At 43.2% G+C, this 21,861-nt stretch overlaps 1 protein-coding gene across 4 annotated transcripts in view; it reads right to left on the minus strand.

The window, feature by feature from the left end:
- Positions 1–21,861, minus strand: part of SMG6 (SMG6 nonsense mediated mRNA decay factor) — a 183,596-nt gene that overhangs the window by 87,721 nt on the left and 74,014 nt on the right. For all 4 annotated transcript variants that reach the window (XM_056819616.1, XM_056819617.1, XM_007485774.3 and 1 more), the window contains exons 11-12: positions 2,538–2,654; positions 1,471–1,639 (exon numbers count right to left, since the gene is read on the minus strand). In XM_056819616.1, the coding sequence (XP_056675594.1) occupies positions 1,471–1,639; positions 2,538–2,654 (286 nt within the window). The remainder of the gene's footprint in view (positions 1–1,470; positions 1,640–2,537; positions 2,655–21,861) is intronic.

Here is a 21,861-nt window from a genome sequence, read left to right on the forward strand (position 1 = left end):
TCGAGTTTCCCACAACCCAATGACCTTTCCCCAGCCTGGTCTGCCCACAGGAGAGAGATGGGATGCCCAGGGTTACAAGGGCTTGTCTCTTGGGTAACATGGGTCCAAGCAGCTGCCTGATCAGATCTGCTCTCCCAGTTGGGGAAAAGGAGAAAGACTCAAGAGGGTTGGGCAGCCTCAGCTGGAGAGAGGAGCCCCGCCCCACTTCAGTTCTCAGCAGCCCAGGAAGCCAGCAGGGCTGGGGATGGCTAGAGCCAGGACCACGTGCCTGGCTGCAGTTTGAGCCATTGCCCAAAGATGGGCAGCAGCTCACACAAGCCGGCAGTGGGCCATGGACTGCAGCATCCAAACAGAAAACAGACTCTGCACCCCAAGCAAATGAGGCCCAGCACTTCCTGTGTGAGCTTTCCATTTCCTCAGCCAAACAAAAGCCAACTGGAGGGAGGGAACAAGTGAGGCAGGCAGTAAAAGAGAGGCCCTAGTGGACAAGGATGTGGATGTGTGGACCGTGCCTGAGGGAACAGTACTTAGAGGCCTGACCTCCTGGCCATCCAGGAGAGGCTACAGGCCCCAAAGGGGAGGCAGGGCTAACAGCGCATGCTCAGCATTGACTTCAGACACTTGGAGATCTTGGCCCTTCTTCATCCTTTCCTTTCCAAAATTGAGCAAATTGCCTAGTCCACATTACAGATTAACGGCCTGAAAAGTCTGAGACAAAAAAACATTAACCCTTTGGGGAGTGCCGCCGGGAAACTAGCTGCTCCCCAGCCAGAAGAACTGTCAATTCCTTTGTTGCAGTCCCAGCCGCCTAGCTCAAGACGGAGCCCTGGCTCACTGAGCCTGAGCCTGGAACACATTTTGGCAGCCGAGGGAGGACTTGCAGGAGGGATGCTGAGAGCTCACTGCTGTGGCCACCACCCACAAAGACATCAAATTCAGGGGGAAATGAAGCCCTCCGTGGTAGGCTATGCAGGTTAGGAGGGGCCAGAGCTACATGAGGAGCAGGGTTATGAAGGGAAAGGTTCAAGATGAAGTTTTGGGCCAAGAAGTCCATATAGACAAATGAGTTATGCTGGGCAGGAATGTCTACTGAAGATTCTCTTGATGTGGGACCTTCACAAGCCTGTGAGAAAATGGCCAGCCCCCAAGCTAGAGCCAGAAACAGACAGCCCAGCAGAATGCCCCTTAGCAGCAGCTTAAAACCTCATGCACTCCACCCAGGAGGCAGCAAAAGATTCGAATCACCCTAGATGGGGCCTAGGCATCCATTGTGTATAATGTGCTCCAGAAGTCTGGCCACCACCAGGGAGTACAGCTCGGAAGGGAAAGTGAGATAGACTTGTGGGGAGCGAAGGAAAGTGGAGTGGGAACAGTACTTTGGCAGAAACACAAGTGCAAACACAGAGAAACAAGGAGAGTGTTAGGGGGAAGGCAAGACCAAGTCCAGGGTAAGGAGGCAGATTTACTTACTGTGTGGGCAGATCAAGAGATGTAGGTGGAGGGTTCCAGGTATCCGGATAACCGAGCATCCAGTCTGACCAAACTTTCACACTGGGCAGTAGCTCTTTCAGGTCTGGGAGGAAGGCTGACACTTTGATATCATCCTGGTCTTCCTCGTCCTCAGGGGAAGATAGGTGAGCTGCAGAGGCAAAGGGTGAGAGCTTGGCCTATGTTGCTGTGGCCCCAAGTGGGGTTTGGGGCACTGGGATGGCAGCAAGTTCTTAGGAGAGGGAGACCAAGTCCACAGGGCTGCTGGGCCTGCAGGTGATGGAAAACCACCAGCACCTAAGAGGATTCTGAAAAGCAGGACAGCGAGAGAGAAGCAGTTCACCAGACGCTACCCCTCTGCCCACTCCCCGCCCCCCCCATTCCTAAGAGCTCTTCCTGCCTTCTTTGTGGCCAAAGATAGTGTGAGCTAAGTTGGAGTTTCCACTTTAGTTTTTGGCCCCAAACATCTAATCCCCTCCAGCAACAAAAGAGGGCAGAAGTAGAAATTGGGGATATTTGGAAAGCTGGCTGATCCAGAATGGAAGTAACTGTTACCTCCAACTATCCTTTAAATACTCCTGCAGCAGTCCTAGAATTGTTCTAGGTTCAATTTAAAAGGATATGGAATTCTTCCCCTCCCCCAAAAAACTATGAACCTATAGCCTTGCTCAGTGAATCCCAAGACTCCTGGACCAGCACCTGTAGGACGAACAAGGTGCGGAACAAGTGAGAGCCTGAGGGGTTAATTTCAATACCTAAAGTGAATATGAGCATGGGGCAATCCGTATCAATTGTGGGCAAAAAGGGAACACATTTCAGCATTCAAAGAATCTCGGGTTGAGAAGGAAGGAAACAGTAGCTTACAGGAAATCAGACAGCTACAGGAAAGGGGATCTGTAGAGTGGGTAAGGAAAGTAAAAACAGTAAATGGAGAGATCTTGGAAATGGAAATAGAAGACAAAAGGGAAGGAGGGCTCTAGGGGCCTGTCTGGGCAAGGACTTGGGCAACAAGAAATCCCACCAGTTAGGTGGACCCCTCATCTACATACCTTTGGCAGATTCTTTTAGCAAGTAGGTGCAGCGCCTCACCAGCAGGGAGAACATGGCCAATCCCAGAGCTGTAGCTTGTTCCTGGATCACAGAACGGCATTCCTCTGAGAAACAATCTAAGGAAAGACCAATGACATGCCATCAGCATCTCCACTCACCCACACCAGGCGCTTCATCTTCCAGGCAGGGGCCAATCAGGCTGTGGGAGTTAGCTGCCTGTCTCACCAGGCTGGATTCCCTTAGCTGAGGAAGGAGAGAATACAGGGTTGGGGACTGTGGAACCTTACTCAGCTGGTCTGGCTGGGTCTGGGCCTGCAGCATCCCTAGGCTGACTCCACCCACCAAGAGATCATCACAACAAGTAATCATGGAGCACGAGATCAATTTCTCTATTGTAAAGGTGTTCAAGGCCTGTGGTGGGCAGAGGAGAGATATTCTTTCACTGAAATGGGGGAAAAAACAAATATTAAAGAACAATATGCATCGATTTCCTTCTTATATCACCAGGCACTTCTTGCCTCAGCCTTTCTCTCCTCGTGCTTGCATTCAGGGGTGCTACTTCTCGAGACATAGATGGCAGACTCTTAGAGTAACAGGTTCTTTTTGTACTTTCTCTTAAAACTAAACACATAAGCCTGGTTTCTAATTATAAAGCCCTCTTCTTTCTTCCAAACTTTGTCTAACTACATGCCAGTGAAAGGAGGTAGGCATGTCAAACAGAGCTATTTTATTGGGGATAGGGAGGTGGATATATTTGACCCCCAAACACTTACAAATACCTCCTATTCCAACTCAACTAGATCCCACCATGTTCCCGAGGAATGGTGATTAATGAAGAGAGTCTCCAAACTATCATCTTTCAGGAAGGAGTCCATAGCACCTACAGAAATGAGCCAGGGAGCCAGACCTGTAAACTGGCAGCAGCTGACCCTAGTTCTATCTTCTATGGAAGAGAATTTTTAAAATCTCCCAAGTGCTAACAGGATAATTAGTAGTATACTCAAATTCCTTCCCTGCTGGTATTTCAACCCAAACAGCAGAGGGGAGGCACTTCTCATCATCTCACCAGTTAAACATCACACAACAGGTCATCAGTGGAGCTTAATTAAGCAGCTATTCAGGGAGACGTCACACAATCATAGCTTTTCCTACAGGCTGGCTTCTTCTTCCTCTTCCCTATGGAAGCAGGTCTGCTTAGAGCATTCTACAGCCAACCCCAAACCTCTTTTGAGAACACTGGCAATGGCAAGGAGCTGGTTAGAGGAGAGGTAAGGGGGAAGAGGCTCTTGGCATGCAATGACAAGGGGCTCTCTAGTGCTTGCTGTCAGGAGCTGGGTTAAAGTCTCTGGATAAGGGGGAGGGCTTCATGAACCAGGACCACAGGGAAAGGCTGAATTCCTGCTAAGTCTCAATAGGATGGGTTTTGGGCGGAAGTAGAGAGCAACATTTTCTTCCACCCAGAGTCTGGGTTCCCACTTCCATCACTAACCTAACCTAGAGGTGGCAGTCATCTGGATTGCTGCCCTGGGAAACAGGAGGAGATACCAAGATAGCTTAAGTAAAGTGGTGGGTTGAAGATGACAGAGTCCCTGAAGGGGGAAAGAAATCTTCCTTTTAAGAAAGAAAGAAACAAAGAGCTCTTGCTCAGTTTTTTTTTTTTCATGTGAACACACCTCTCCCAAGAGAACAGCTAAGAGAGAACCAAGGTAGCTACCCAAATATTTCACATCAAAGAATACAGCTCTCCCTGGCTGCATCAAATGAGAGCTGACTGATAGAGAATTCACACCTGAGGCTGTGGGGAAAGGAAAAGAGTTCCCAATTCTTCATCTTTTTTTCCTCCCATTTCTCTGTTCATAAAACCTGTTGTCCAAGTCCTCCAAAACTTAACTACAATTGACCCTCACAATGGTCACACTCACAGGTGCCCTAAGGGAACAAATCCCAAGTGGGAAGAGTCCAAGGAGCCCCCCTGGCCTGCCTTTGATGTCTAGTTGATTCTGGTGAAAATTCCCAAAGGAATGAGAATTTAGGGGCTCGGCAGGGAATCCCCAGTTTTCATTTTTTCTCAATTCTGGATATAAAACCAGTAAGTGCTGGGCCTTATACTGTGGTCCTTATAAGGTCTTCAGCCTCACCATTTGGTCACATTCTTTTGGCTGTAACAGATATTTCTTGCAGCAGAAAGTCCTTCCCTTCTTAGGCAGACCCCATCTCCCTGATATCTCTGCTAGACATACCTCCATGATTTCAACAGGTATTTGTGGAAAAGGCATGGCACTATTGTTATACCTTGACACCTATAAATCTGACACTAAAGATGTCCACAAATTTCAATACTTATTCAATGGCTGCCAAACTCAAATGAGATATATAAGTACTAGATGAGGTAAGGACCAAGGAAGTGTCAATTCCTGGTGTGATTAGAAGTCATTAGTCTTAAACTTTCCCGAATAAAACTCAAATCCCTTGTTAGCAGGAATTCTTCCACCTATCCACTATGCCAGAGACATGACATTGATATCCAAAGATCAACTGATAGGGAGGCAGGCAACTGAAGGATAGGGAACAAGATGGATGGAAATAACTCAAAAACAATTCCAGGGGAAAAGGCCTGCTTCTATCTTCCACCCCCAACCTTTCCTTTGGGCTGCCAATCTGCCAAGGGCTGCTAGCCAGCTAGCCTTCCTCAGTCAGGCCTTGGGGCCTGAAGAAGAGAAATGAATTCAGACAAAACAGAAAAAAACTGGGACAGACCAGAGTCCATGTCCTCTGAGGTGGAATCTTTCCTCTTCAATTCCCTCTTACCAGTCAGGCATGTGATGTTCAGACTAACTAGGCATGTAGTACCCCATCTGAGGGAATGGAAGAAGGATGGAGGAGTCCTGGCTACCAGTGGTAGCTAAAGCTCAGAGGACCACAGTACAGTTCTTTGTAAAGACCCTTTCATCTCCTGAGGTGAAGAAATGTGGTGGCAGGGGGAGGTTACTTGTCACCAGGCCCATTTCTTTTTCATGACAAATGGCAGCTCTAAGCCTGGAAGCCAGATACAACAAATTCCTACTTTGAGTTAATGCTGTGGCTCAAAGTAGGGAAATGAACAGGAGTTGTCACCACTTGACAGCAATGGGACACGGATGGGACCATAGTTTCCCATCATGGTAACCACTTCAGTTAGGCCTTCCTTAGCCTTTGCCAATGAGAGAGGCCTAGAAATGGAAGGTCCTATGTTCACATCTGGCCTCAGATACTTCCTAGCTATGTGACCCTGGGCAAGTCACTTAATCCCCATTGCTTAGGCCTTACTGCTCTTCTGCTTTAGAACAAATACACAATATTGATTCCAAGATGGAAGATAAGGATTAAAAAAAAAAAGTAGAAGGAGAGCAAATCTGTCTTGGGCCCAAAGATGGCTTCATTTTATGTCTACTATACCCTAAGCTGCAGTGTACTCTCCTCTTTTCAGGTCTGTGTCCTTCTAAGGGCCCTTTTTGCTTTGTGTGCATGTATAACATGATCACAGTCAGGCAGGTCGCATCAGTCACTGAGAACACAGATTCTAGTCCTGGCATTTCCCCTGACTGGATATATGGCCTGGAGTAACTTCACTTTAAATGTGCAGGCAGGCATGAATAAATGAAAGAAAACGCATTTAACAAGCACTTTGTTATATGCTAGGGCTACAAACTGAAAAGCAAAGAAGTTCCACTTTTCAAAGAGCTGGCATTCTCTCAAGGGAAGACAATTCCTATAGGAGGATTCAGTTATGCCAGACATTTTGAAGAGGTGGAACAAGGGCATAATAAACATGAAGACAAAGCAGGGAGAAAGAATACTCTGTCAGGAAAGGCCCTATGTGCTCGAACTTCACCATGAAGAAAGAGAGGAGGCAGGGAGGCCAAGCAGCGCAGAGGCCAAGGAGACAGGAGACAAGGTGATGGAACACAAAGATTATTAGTCTGGCTGGTCCATGAAAAGTGCCTGTAGACAAGCTATGGCAGATGATGCTGGAGAGATAGGACTATCAAGGGCTTGATCTCTTCTAATCTTACAGAAATTGTGAGAATTAAATTGAAAAGACAATTGACACTTAGGCATGCCACTATATTGTTAATCACTCCGCAGCAGGCTAGAGGCAGCAGACAAAGGAAGTCTCCCCCCTTATTCTCAGGTGCTCCAAAGGTACTTGGGTTCTGTTCTGAGTCTTTAGAGATCTGACATCAAGCTAAAGAATGCTCACCAAGTCTATCTTCATGACTGAATCAGACTTGGACTGGCCTCCAGGAAAAGGAGGCCTCCTGCAGGAGGGTGGGAGGATGAGGCCTTATTTGCCTTGGTATTTGCCTGAGTTCCTTTGGCATTATTTCATGTAATAGCAGCCTGATCCAGAGCTGAGGAACTCATTAACATTGCTAAATGGCCTTTCCCCTTATTTCTAAAACTAGCCTTTTCCATAGTCTAAGGGGATGGACTTGGCTAAAGAGAAGGGACGGAAACACTCCCTTCCTAGAAGGAAGTCACCTGAGATATCAACTCCATTCTGTTTCTTCCCACGTACTTTGAGAAGGGCAGGTGATCATCACTCTGTAGGTCCCTACAGCCAACATATTACCTGCAAAAGGGATGAGTATCTCACTCCTGTGTAACTAGGAGACTCATTTTTCTGAGAACATTATATTCATGGAAAACATAAACCAACTGTCGTCAAAGTTGTATGAAATCAGGAAATGGAGGGGCCGGGAGAAGGTTGCCATGTGGCCGGATGTTATGTATTTCTAATTAGTGCTATACATCTTTCAACAGTGAGTGTCCTTCTGCTGGGAAACACAACACACTGCCCTTGTTATTGTAACTGTCAGAGAAGTGCTTAAACAGATAATCTCCAGGAAAAGTGATAAACACATCCCCTCTCCCACCAGTGTGTGCACAATGGTGCTGCCAAAGCAAAGCTGGGCCTGACAGTTCCAGAGTGGCAAGACCTCCTCTGCAGGAAACAATAAGAAGAAAATCGAACAGGCCCAGAACAGACCTGCCTCATCTGCCCCCATGCCTGTGGCCCTGTGACACAAAGACACAGGGGCACAGTCTCTCCTGGGATAGGTAATCTGGTTTATATCAGGGTGAGAGCTTGAGGGAGGAGGGGCAGGGGCAATGACAGGCAGGGTCTAGAGGTACAGTGATAAGAGAGCCACCTTTAAAGGCAGCCAGACCTGGCTAGGACACCCTGGCTGAGCAACACTGAGTCTGTCCTTCAAGGTCCCAGTGCTCCTCCAACTCCTCTCCAATTACAAGCTGCAGATGGAATTTCCTTTCTAGAAGTTCCCTACACCAATGCCATCCCAAGCCCAGATAATGTTTCTTTGGGTTTGTAAAGAATCCAACACCAAGAAACAATTGACCAATCCTCCCCCAACTCATTCATTCCCATTCATTCTCTCTCTCTCTCTCTCTCTCTCTCTCTCTCTCTCTCTCTCTCTCTCTCTCTCTCTCTCTCTCTCTCTCTCTCTCTCTCTCTCTCTCTCTCTCTCTCCCCTCCTCCCCCCCCCCCAGCCCTCACCTCCTAAAGGGGGGGCAGTGTTTAGTGGTCAGTTATCCTCAAAGTAACACCACCTGGAGGTGATTTACTAGCTCTTATCTCTCAGACACAAGAGTGCTTTCCTTATGAGTCAGTCACCAGTCAGACAAAGGGCTGGCAGAGCTGCTGAGCAACCCACCCAAAACTCCCTGGCTACAGGAAGTGGGCAAGAGAGACTCATCCAGCTGCTGGCAGCATCTGGCTGAAGAAGTAGTAGTTGACAGCAGGGGCAGTGGCTCTACACCAACCTGAAAGAAACCAACACACACACACACACACACACACACACACACACACACACACACACACTCACTCTCTCTCTCTCTCTCCCACACACACACACACTCCCTCCTTCTCTCTCCCTCTCCCTCTCCCTCTCTAGAGTATAGCCAGGCAAACCATCAATGCAGAATGCCTCAGGGGCATCTTTCTATGGGAGAGGCCACAATGAGAACTTCTGGATTACATCCCTGTACCGGCTATGCAGTGTTGAGGGAGAGAAGAACCATGTGGGAAATGGCATTTCCTCCCAATGGCTCCTCTTGCTATGCCTACTAATTCTTTAGAAGTCTCCAAAATTAGATAACTTTGACCTCTAGTCTAGGCATCTCTTAACAAGACACAGACATGGTGAAGAGTAGGGAAAATTTCCCACTCAAAGCTACAGAGAAGAATCTGGCCTCCCTTTCTGCTACAAATACATTCTATGTGCCTGATGTGTACAGGACACCACAAGCAAATAAGTCAATATATGCAGACAATTCTAACACACAGTACACTGTGACAAAAAACATTACACAGTGCTCTGGGAGCTCATAAAAGGGAGAAACGCTGTCTAGCTGTGGGAGCTCAGCAAGGCTTCAGGGAAACAACAGTCTTTGAATTAGCCTGAAAGGATCCTATAGTCACATCTAGAGAGAAAATAGACCTTTTTTTTTTTAAAGGAAAGACCTTTTTTTTTAAAGGAAACTAGGGATTCCAAGGATCATAGGATAAGAGATAGAGCTCAGGAGACAGAGATCATCTAATTCAACTCTTTCATTTGACAGAGAAGGACAATGAGGTGCAGACTTGTCCAAGGTCACAAGGAGAGCAGTGATAGACAGGATTTGAACTAAGGTTCTGCACGGTTTCCACAAAACTAGGCTGAACAGGTATGATTTCAACTGGTGGAGAAGGGATTGGGTAAAGGGAAATCATTCAAAGTAGAGGGAAAGGTGTGGATCAAGGCAAAGAGGTGGCAAGGGGTATAGTGGGAAATGACGTGGGAAGGATAGACCAGATCCCAGAGGATCTGAAAATCTGACACTCCAGAACATTCCAAGGAGAGCTCATGCATGCACGTGGCCATATCCAATGGCCATGGCCCAGTCTGCCTCCTTGTCTTCTCCGCAGCCTCTGACTATGTGCTAGTCAGTCTCTCCTCCTTCTCCCCCTCCTTCCCATCAGACCTCGCAATGGGATCTTCATCCAGGTTGCACACTCAGGACAGCTCTCTTCTCCCTTTATACTATTTTACTTCAAGATAAGATCAGCTCCTATGGGCTTAACTATCTACGCTGATGATTCTAAAATTGGATTTGGCCCATATCTTTCCATTAACCTCTAGTCACCCAACTGCAACTTGTTAGATGTAGACATCTTAAATTCCTATGTCCAAAGCAGAGCTCTTCCTATTCCACTTCACATACACCTTTGCCTCCAATTTTCTATTACTGTTGAGGACAACCCCATCATCCTAGCCACCCAGGCTCAAAACCAAGGTGTCCTTCTTACCTTTTCATTCTCTCACTCCCTATATATCTAAGCTATTGGCAAGGCCTGCTCACTTTACACTTTGTAACCTCTCGAATATGTCCCCATCCCTCCTCATGCTGAGACTATGGCAATAGCCTGCCTCCAATCTCTCCCCACCCCAGTCCATCCATCACTCAGCTGTCAGTGATCTTCATAAAGCAAAGGGCTATGTCACACCTGGCCCCCACTCAGAAAATTCCAGTGAATCCCTATTGCCTGCAGGATCAAGTATAAAATCCTGTTTGGCCTTCAAGGCCCTTATAACATGTCCTGCCCACTCCTCCATCTGTCCAGTCTTCTTACAGAATCTGCACAATTCAGTCATACTGGCCTCTTTGGTGCTCTTGGAATAAAACACTCCTCCCTACTCTGAGCACTTTTACACTGACTGTCCCTTAGGCCTAGAAAGCTCTTCTTCCTCATCTCCACCTCTTGGCTTCCTTCAAGGCCCAGTAAAAATCTACTTCAAACAAAGAGTTTTCCCCAATTTATCTTGCTTGTATGTAATTGTTTGTATGCTGTCTGCCTTTATTAGCCTGTCAACTCTATGAAAGCAGAGGTTACATTTTACCTTTCATTGAATTCCCCGTGCTCAGCAAAGTGCCTGACATACAGTAGGCACTCCATAAATGTTTACTGATGGTCTGTCTGTCTCTCATACACACACATACCCCATATGTCTTAAAAGATAGGGTTCTATTTCAGGAAGCAGCCTGGGATTGTTTAAAGTGCTGCTCAACTTCCCCAAAGCAATCTTGCTTGACAGAAATCCTGATTCAAATCTGAGCCCAGATTATTATCGGACTATAATGTATGTCTACTAAGATTTATACATATGTGCACTGAAGGAGTATTCCTTCTCCCGCCTGAAATTACTCTGTACAAAATGTATGCTTCCTGATAGCAATCCGGGTTATGCCCATTGTTCTTATAGAATGTAAGCTCAATGAGGGCAGGGACGATTTTTCATCCTTGTCCCTTTCTCTAGCATTAAGTATAATGGAAGTGATGTGCCAGATTTCGGTGAGGGAGTAGGAAGGGAGAGAAGTAGACAAAGAAGAAATCAGGGAGGCGAGTTAGAAGACTATGTTGACACTCCAGACACAAGGTAACGGAGGCCTGGACCACTGGTCACAATGATGGAAAGAAAAAAGAGAAGACAGATGTGAGAGCCATTGTGGAGGTAGAGATGACAGGTTTTGGCAAAGGACTGCAATATGGGGATTGGGGAAATACTTCTGGCTCAGAGTGGTATCCCCCAGGGCTCCCGAAGACACTGAGATCTGAAGGAACCAAAAGCACAAGGCAGTGAGAGCCAGGGAGGGGGCAGGGAAGCAGGAGAAGAGCACACCTGGAGGGAGGTTTGCACCCAGAGGATCTACAGACTCTTTCTGACTGAAGCTCAGGGATGGGGCCCTGTCGTTCCTGAACAAAGGCACTCTCGGAGGTCAGAAATGCTGAGGAAGACCTTGCCGAAGGAGGCCTGGGAAGCCTAAAGTGGCTCTCCCTGTGGAAGCCATTAGATATTCAACACTTCATTTGTTCCCAATCCTTGTGTGAGTGCAGCTCCAGGCTGCAGGGTGAGAGGCTCTTCTCTGACGTAATCAGGAAGCAGCTGCAAAATTAAGGAATCCCTCATGACATCATAAAAAGGGTCGATGGTTTACTGGGGAAAGTATAAAAATTAATTACATATTCCCAAATGATTCCCTCCCCCTAAACCTGCGCAGATCCCTCCCCACCCCCCCAAAACATCCAGGAGCCCCTCATCATAGATACATTCCATAGGGGAAATCATGGCCAAAGAAGATGGATTCCTTGCATCCACTTGCTGTCAGTTCTGTTCATCTGACATTTAACATGCTAACTTTTACCTAACAAAGGTAACTAACAATTCACAGCCCCCATCTCCTCAATAAGACTGAAAGAGATGAACTCAACCCCTTTGCCATCTGCAACACTTAGTAGAATTCAGGGCAACAAGAGTGCATGTATGAACAGAACACTGGGCTAAGTGCTAAAGGCAAGGGGAAGAGAAATAAGACTTTGACCTATGTGATCCCTGCCAAAAACACAACTTCATACAGGAAAGGATGGACCAAGGTTCTTTGTATGTTTGAAGCTGCAGTCCACAAACTTCCCCTGACCTCCCGTCCTCTCATTCCTACCTCCCCTGGCCCTTTTGAGGGGTAACTCTCTAAAACACTTATATCAATGGCTTACCTCAACTACAGTATCTTGGGATCTTAAGCCCTACCAAACTAGAAAACTTGTTGAGAATAGGAGCCAAAGCCTGCCGTTTTCTCTTCCTCAGTGTGGTGCCCTTCTACATAGCATATGCTGGGCTGAATGTTCAGCAGGTACTCAATGTTTGCGGATGATATAAAGAGCACTGGATTAGGAACCAAGTTCTAAATTCCAGTTTCAGCTCTACTACAGTATAGTTCTGGGACCCTGGGCTTCAGTTGCAAAGCAGGGGAGCTAAGTCAGGTGTGGTCTCTAAGGTTTCTCTCAGACCTAGGAATCCACTAATTTCTGGTAAGACTAAAGGAGTTCTTGCTAAACCCTACTCTGTAGGGTTTTCTAAGAAAAGTGTTTGTCTTCTGAATTTCAGTGCCTCTAATCAAGCTTCACACTTTTGACTTTTCCCTGCCTTTTAAACCGTCACTTTCTGGGTCGTACCATTAATTCATAAGGCAGAAGCAGCAGCAAGGGCTATAAAGCAAGGGTTAGGTGACTTGCCCAGGGCCACATAGCTAGAAAGTATCTGAGCCCAGATTTGATTCCAGGCTTGGCACATTATCTACTGTGCTACCTAGCTACTGCTCTAAATGACTTTTTTGTTTGTTTTTATTTTTCCCTTTTTTCCCCCCCAATTGACTTTTTAAAAAAAAACCTTAATTTCTATTTTAGAATCAATACTATGTATTGGTTCTAAGGCAGAAGAGTGGTATGGGCTAAGCAATGGGGGGGGGGGGCCCAAGTGATTTGTCCAGGGTGACCAATAAGTGTCAGTTCAGATTCAACCTAAGACCTCTCACCTCTAGCCCTGGCTCTCTGTCCACTGAGCCAGCGTTAACAAAAATCCTTATTACCTTTAAGCATAGTTTCTAAAAGTTTCCTTTATATTTACAGAAGAAAGGACATTTGGGAACAATTTCCTAATTAACTGTCCAACTAACTGGAAATTCAAAAAAAACAACAGAGAAAAAGACAAAGAATACTTTAAAGAAATATCATTTAAAGCTAATCCATGTGGTAAGATGGCCCTTGACAGCTCTGTCTATTAGGGTTAGGTTTCTCATTCCTACCATTCATACAGTACAAGTACAGTAAGGATAACTTTACCATTGAAGGTAGAGGGAGAAAGCGGTAGGGTGATCAACTCTACTTGTACAAGATGGATGGTACCCCAGAACCTGAAGACCAAGAACATTTCATACTTAGGAGGGAAAAGAAAAAACATTTCTAACTGATCACTCCAGCTTTTGGGTTTTTTTTTTTTTTCAGGAAATATCTGTAGAGGGAAAAGCAATATTTGGAAAATGTTATTCCCATAAATTTCCTGAAAACACGCATCAGTCAAAACATAGACGCCAGCCACTTCCACCTTGACTTTCTCCGAGCTGGACCTCTGGATTCCCTCTGCTTGATGTTCTTGTCACAGCAACTTCTGCTTGATTCCCCCACTGTCAAACACATCACCCACTCCTGGGCAGAAATACTGCCACAGCCATTGTTAGATAGGGCCTGAGCTACAATCCAAGGAAGAGGACCCAGAATAGAGAGATCTCTCTGTGTCATTTCATTTTAAAAGGACTAAAGTGAGCACCTCAGATTTGTGGACTGAATATGACCCAAAGAATATGCTGCCAAGCTGAGGGACTTCACTCCAAAGCTGTTTTCTACAGTTCTTGAGACGTAATGATTTCCTCCCCAAACTAGAATATAAGAGAAGATGACTATCAGAAGACCATGACAGACTGTCAGTTCCTCAATCACAGCAAGCAGGGCAAGTTCCTATTCAAATTCTATGCTGAAGTCAGACTACAAAACTTCATGTCTCACTGTGTGACCCTGGAAAAGTTACTTAATCCTGACTGCCTAGTCCTTACCTATCTTCTTCCTTAGAACTATACAAAGATAGAAGAGGAAAGGGTTTTAGAGGAAAAAAAAATTCATATCAAATGTTCTTTATGGTGGGAGAGGTGGTATGAATCTAGCAGTCACTAAACAGTAAAGTTTCCTGTGATAAAAAGGATAAATAAAATATAATACTGTCTCTTCTAATAGAAGCAAGGATTGAGCAGCCAACGTAAATAGATTGCAACTTGCTGATATAAAAATTCAGGAGTATTTCAGCCCAGAAGTAAAAGTAAATGAAAGATAATGCATATAGCCAGAAAGATTCAAAGAAAGACTCTTTGACATGACAGGTACTACTGAGCAAAGAAACAGTGGGCTTCCAATTCAACAAATTAACTTTCTCTTCTTTCTACAGCTTCTTGAAAAGTCATGAAGTAGGTCTACCAGAGTTTTGCAAACTAAATGCAAATATAACAAATCCCAAGTAGTGGAGTATAAACTATAGCTAGGTCAAGAGGGAGGCAGAGACCTCCTAGAATCAAGTTGTAAGGACTTGTATTCAGGGAGCTTTCAGAATACAAAGGAAATGACTGGTGCTAGAGAACAAGTTTGATTAAAAACAAAAAATCATGTTCATGTAAAACCCAACTCTCAAGTTTATGTCAGGTACTTAGATCTAGTGGATGAGTATATTGTTTTGAAGCTCTTCTAGCAACTCAGCCTAAAGCAGTTCCCAACTGTTTCAAAGATGAAAATCAATGCCAAAACTAGACTAAGTGATCACTTCATCCCCTTCTCTACCCACAACCAATTCTGGTGTAAGAAAAGTGAAAGTTGTAATTTACAGCGCTGTCTAGAAAGGAAAATGAAGTCTATGGTGCTTAAAACTAGCTACCTGAATTTGGTAGGAGTTTGCTTCGACTTTAAAAAGAACACTTTCTCTTTAACCTATGTTCCCTCAACATTTACAAATATCACTGCCCTGGTTTAGCTCCATCATCAGACTAATGGCCTATATGCAGGCCTTCTAGGAGGTGTTGCAGATAGCAAAGAGGTGTGACTTCCAGCTTAGATGGCAATGTGAAATATGGTTTGGATACCTAAACCAGGGAGAGAAATCAGGAAAAGAAAACTACACATTCATATTGCTAACAAATATTGTCACAAAGATATTAAACAGAATACAAGTGGTCAAAACAACATATTGAAAAGATCATATACTATGACCAGACTGGATTTATAAAAGAGATACAGAGTTGATTCAACATTAGCCCAACTGTCAACATAATAGACAATGATAAAAGCAAAACAATTTAAGAAAGACAAATGATTGTGTCGAGATGAAAGAATATAACACCTTTGTGTTAAAATGATTAAAATGCAAAACATTTAATGGATCTTTTTTTCAACATGGAAATTTTTATTTCCTTAAAACCAAGAACTCGCATCATCTGTAATGGAGAAACACAAGAGTTTTCCAAAACTGGAGATAAAGCAAGGATGTTCACTGTCACTATTGTTTTTTCTATAGTTCTAGATATGCCACTTATGCAAAAAGACAAGAAAAAGAAATCAAAGACCAAGCACAGAAAACACAATTATTAGCAGATAACCTGGTGGGGTTCATTTAGAGAACCAGAGAGACAACTAAAAAATTAAAAACTTCAGTAGAGTAGCAAGATATGAACAAATTCATGAAAATTATCAGTCTTTGTTTATATTGCCAAGAAAACCCAGCAAGATGAAATTTTTAAAAAGAATTATATTCAAGCAATATAATTAAAAGAATATAATGTATAAAATATCTGGGACTATAGCAACTAAGACACAAACAGGAATTATAAGAATACAACTACAAAACTCTACTGCAGTCAAGATAGATCTAAATAGCTGGAGAGATATTAATTGGTTTAGGTTTTGCCAACATAACAAACATGGCAAAGCTACCCAAATTAATTTACAAATTCTGTACCCTACTAGTTAGCATACAAAGTTAAATTACAGAAACAATAAAAATAATAAAATTCATCTGTGGAAGTAAAAATCAAGAGTATCACAGGAAACTAGTGGAAAATGTGAGGAGGAAGGTAGTTCAGCAATAATAGGCCTCAAAACTATATTTGCAGTAATATCATGAATTATTTTATACTAGTAGTTAAAGAAAAGAAAGAAAAATTGATCAGTAGAAGAAATTAGTTACACAACATTCAAAAGCAACCCAACATGGAAACATAATGTGCTTGAGTATAAACTACCAGAATACAATCAAGTAGGGTGTGTAAATAGAATTTTGTACTTTTGAACTACATTACCCAGCATCCCTTTCCTTTCATCCCCACACTGCACCCTTACCAGGGTACAGATAAGTTCTGTAACTCTGCCCTTTTGCTTACTCTTCTTCTGGAGCTCTGCTCCTGGCTCTCCTCCTGCTTTTGATGGTCTCGGCAAATTTCTCTTTGTTAATGCTATCAGTTTCCTTTTTCTTCAAGTTATTAATGAATAAATTCTTATAAGAATATAATACTTGAAGTATTTAGATATTAATTTTTAATCTTACAAGGTAAAAGAATCACTATTGTGAAAGGAAATTCTTGGTTCTCTTTGCCTATTCTGAGTTTACACTTGTAAAAAGGGAATCCTTTATTCTCTTTGCCTAGTTTCAGTTAACACTTTGGTTGGCAATAACTTAAAGTACCCCTGCTTGGGTTAGGTGGAAGAGTTCACAAACTACTTGGAGAGTTCACACCCAAGTCAGCCAAGGTCTGTGGTCTCTTTTGATGGGTATTCACCTCTCCAGAGGATGAGATTTGAAGGGTTCACACCCTTAGCTGTGAGTCTTACTTGATGAGAACTTAATCTTCAGAAGGTGAGAAGTTGATCCAACAGACACTGCCCTCTGGGCAGTGCTAGACAATTTAGCCACTATAAAAGGCCCTGAATTTCTGGGGCTGGGGAAGTCAGCTTCAAGAAGAAGGTAGACTCAAGGAATAAAGTCAGCCTCAGGAGTATTGGAGGGAACTTGGGTGAGTGAATAGCTAGCTGTCCTTTACTGACCTCTGGAGAGAGTTTAATTTTGGATGAAGGTCAACAGGTCCTGGTTGAGTCAAGCACCAGAGCAATGCAATATTTAGTTAGATAGGCTAAATATCTTCTCTACATTTTGTATTTCTCTACTTCCACTCTTCCCACTTCTTTTGTAAATAAAAGCTATTAAAGTAAGTTCAACTTTGAGCAATAATATTTTGAATAGGTGACCACTATTATTACTATTATTACTTATAATTTTCATGTATTTCAGTCAAACCATTAAAATTTAACCCATACACTATTCAACAATGACTGTAAGAAGGGCTGGAAAGTATTCTGATTGAAATAGAATTTAAACTAATATCTGACAACATATACCTGTATTGGCAAACCTGTGGAACATGTGCCAGAGCATGCCAGGGGGAGGGGGTTGCTCCCTTCCCCCTCTCCATGTGCCTGAAGACATTTCTCCCATCACCTGCCCCTCGGTCCAAAAAGTCCAATGGGAGAACTTCCTCCCTTCCCTGTCAAGGGTAAAGCTGGGGCAGGGGTGGGTGAGTGGGGAGGTACCTCACATGTGCATTAAGGTTGCAGTTTGGGCACTCGGTCTCTAAAAGGTTCACCATAACTGCCATATTACATCGAGTCCCCAAAGGATACATGACCTAGATATAAAAAGTCTTATCAAAAGCAAATTTGGGGGCAGTTAGGTGACTCAGTGGATCAAGAGCCAGGCTGTGAGACAGGAGATCTTAGTTAATAACTCTGGCTTCAGACACTTCCAAGCTGTGTAACCCTGGGCAAATCACTTAATCCCTATTGCCTGACCCTTACCACTCTTTTGCCTTGAAACTAAGACAGCATTGATTCTAATATGGAAGTTAAGGTGTTTTTTTTTTTAAAAAAGAACAAATTTGAAGAAGGAAAGAGATGCCTTTCACATCTAGGATGGGGGAAGAATTCTTTATTTTTCTTTCATTGGTTCAATGTTTATTTCTTTTTCTTTGTTTACATTTAATTAATTAATTAATTAAGAATATTTTCCCATGGTTACATGATCCATATTCATTCTCTCCTCTCCTCCCTCCCCCCTCCTGTAGACAAATGAGCAATTCCACTGAGTTTTACATGTATCATTGGTCAAGACCTATTTCCATATTATTAATATTTGCAATAGAGTGATCATTTAGAGTCTACATCCCCACTCATATTGGGGGAAGAATTCTTAATGAAACAAGATAAGAGAAGATCACAGGAGATAAGAGAAGTTTCTGCACAAACAAAATCAATGCAGTTAGAATTACAAAGGAAATATTTAACAGGGGGAAAAATTGCCACAAATTTTCTCTAATAAAAAACTGATAATGAGCTTTGTAGGGAATATATACAACTATATAAGAATGAGAGGGGGCAGCTAGGTAGCTCAGTAGATTGAGAGTCAGGCCCAGAGATGGGAGGTCCTGGGTTCAAATCTGGCCTCAGACACTTCCGAGCTGCGTGACCCTGGGCAAGTCACTTAACCCCCATTGCCTAGCCCTTACCACTCTTCTGCCTTGGAACCAATACACAGTATCCAAGATGGAAGGTAAGGGTTTAAAAAAAAAAAAAGAAAGAATGAGAGTCATTACTAAATGGACAAATAATAAAAGGATGGCAGTTCTCCAAAAAAAGAAAGATAACCATAACACATTTGTTATGGTTAAAAACCACAACCTTAAAAATACTCCCAATCACTAATAATAGATTACATTAGAACAATTACAATTAGAACAATTCTGAGATTCCACCTCACATCCATCAGATTAGAAAAGATGACCCCCCAAAAATGACAAATGTGGGAGTGTCTCTGAGGGCAGAGGCACACTATTATTGGTGGAACCTATGAAGTAGTCCAACCATTTAAAAAGCAATTTGGAACTATAATCCAAGTCATTAACCTGTGTATACCTTTCAATTCAGAGACACTACTACCACTAGGTGTATGCCTAAAAGAAACCAAGAGAAAAAGGATCCCTCTCTCCCACAAAATATTTATAACAACACTTTTTTTTTGTACCAAAGAAGGGGAAACTTAAGGAAGGGTCACATCAATTGGGGAATGCCTGAACAAATTATGGCAAATGAATGTAATGTAATATTATTGTGCCAGAAGAAATTTTTTAAAGGAACAGATTCAGGTGAACCTGGGAGGATTTGTATGAACTAAAGAAGAGAGAAGTGATCAGAACAAGAAAAGCAATTTGTACAATGACTACAACAACGAAGAAGGATAATTGTGAATGACCAATTATAACTCTGGAAGACTGATGAAACCTCATGTTTTCTACCGCTTGCCACAGAGGTGGATGGATGAGAGGAACAGAATGTGACATATAGTCCTAGTCAAGGTGTGAATTTGTTTTTCATGATTATATTTATTCATTATAAAGGAGAGCTTTTCTTCTCCTTTGGTGAGTGGGAAAAAAAAAGAGTTGTTTAATCTACTGGGGAGAAAAACCAAACTGCATATAATAGAAGTTTTATAGCTACACAATCTCCCCAACTCCTTTTTGTGATATTGGAATGTTTAGGTTTGTTAATATTCATTAATAATCAAAAGGAAAAATTTTGCAGAAAAGAACTGGAAAAACATTATCTATAAAATGAATACTCAATTCAACAATTTAAAAAACTTACTGTTCTATTTTTATTTTAACAAAACAATCATCTCTAAATACGTCTTTCCCCTCAAGAACCTCTTTTATAATGACAAAATAGAGGGGAGAAAAAAGCAGTTCAGTCATCAACTGAGTCTGGCAATATATGAAATAGTCCATATCCCAAATTCCCCACTTAAGCAAAAAAGGGAGGGAGTAGACTGACTTTTCTCTTCTCTGCTTTGGGGTCAAACTTGATCATTATGACAGCACTGAGTTCTGCCAACAAGAATTCATTAAGCTACTTGTCAGGGACCAGGCTGGACCTTGGAGAGAGACAGAAAACAAGCCACCTTCTACTGTGGAGATTATTTTACCGTATAAGCACTGCTCTGGCTAGTTACAAATTAACTGAAGGCCCAACAAAAGTCAGGGAACAGACAAGATCAGGGAATAAAGGGAAGGGGGTACTAGTCACAAAGCTATGTTGAATAATGCTTATGGAGATGAACCAAACACCTATAAAATGATAACAAATATAAGCCAATAGGACAAATAAATTTGATTTGCATACCTTTTCATATACATATCTACAAATGGGATTTCTTTTAAGAAAAGCTCTTCCTTATCCATCACCAATCTATTATTATCACCACGAGGTGAGGGGGTGAAGATTTTGCTCTTTTGCAAGAATCCTTAATTTTGTATTCTTGCCCACTGTTCAAAGACCAGAAGAAATGTTAGCTGTCCTGCTGTCCTCCATCCTGGACTATTTCAATGGCCTCTCCTCCAGGCTTCCTACCACTATTCACTCTACCCCCTTCAATATCTCCTCTAGGCCACTACCAAACATTTTTCAAAAATAGTTACTGGCCTACTAAAATACAAAGTCTTCTGCAATCCTGGATCATCCTCTAGAATCAAAAAATCTGTGTAAAAAAGAAAGCCCCAAAGCAATCTTCTCCAAATCAAGAATGGCCTCTCTCAGACTAGGCATATGGTCCCCCAGCCTCTGCTGGCTCCAATGAATCAGCCTCTCTGTAGTTTCTACCACTGATCCTGGGTCAGTCCTCTGAGGCACAGCAGAGCAAGGCTCATCTCATAGGATGGGTCTTCAAACACTCTCATGGCCCCATTTTCTCTCTGAGCAAATTCCACTCTGGACCTAACACCTCTGCTTGAGAGCAGAGATACTTTCTCAATTATACTTGTATTCCTTTCAAATAGTACAATAATGAACAAATTGTAGGTCCTCATAAATAATAACGTGTGCTGAAATGATTGGCTAGAAATTTCGGTCCTAGGGAAATGAGATAAAGCTACCAATACTCGGTTAGGGGAGCATTCTAAACTCCACCACGGCAGTGTTCTCTTGAGAATTTTTTTGTTCCAGAATAAAGCAGCATGAGCTATGTATCAGGGCAGTGTTATATCCAAGGATTCCTAAACTCTGAAAGGGTTATGTCAAGGGACCCCTAAATCAGGAACCCCCCCTTTCAGTCAATCCCATCGAATTCTCTCATCCATTAATTAGCCTGTAGTCAAATCCCTACCAGCCATTCCTAATGGGCTCTCTTCAAGAATCTTAAAACATCACCATTCATCACAACACCCTCTTTGAGCCCAATGGAAGCCTCAAGGGACCAACATCTCCACCAGGTCCTGTACTCTTGATTGCCTGGATCATGCTTTTGTTCCCAGTGTATGGCCTCCCTCCAAGTAACCACTTTTTGCCCTCTGGCCTTGAAGAATACATTTGTACCTCTTGAATATGGTTATTTGTGTATCTTATTCCCAATCAGCTTTTTCCTAAAGTGAACTCCATAAGGGAAGGGACCAAGTCTTATAGTTAAATTTTCTATCTCTCCCAGCATACTGCCCTGCATACAACAGGCACTTAATAGGGCCATCGGCATAGTCAAATCCCTTTTCTACACAACCCTTCAAATATCTGAACACAATGACGATCTTTCCCACACCTACGTTGTCTCTTATTCTCTACACACTTTCTTCCCATTCTGGTTACCCTGCTCTGAACACATTCCGTCTTGTCAGTATTTCTCCAAAAATGCGGGTCCCAGGACAACGTGCCATATTCCATTCCAGGTCTGAGCTGGGCACAGGGGAAAGGAGAGGCTGGACTTCATATTTCTAGTAAAGAAACCTAAGATTCTATGAGTGGGGGTTTCAGAGGAGTGGGGG

The sequence above is a fragment of the Monodelphis domestica genome, chromosome 2, assembly GCF_027887165.1.
Source record: "Monodelphis domestica isolate mMonDom1 chromosome 2, mMonDom1.pri, whole genome shotgun sequence".
In the NCBI taxonomy this organism is placed as follows: Eukaryota; Metazoa; Chordata; class Mammalia; order Didelphimorphia; family Didelphidae; genus Monodelphis; species Monodelphis domestica.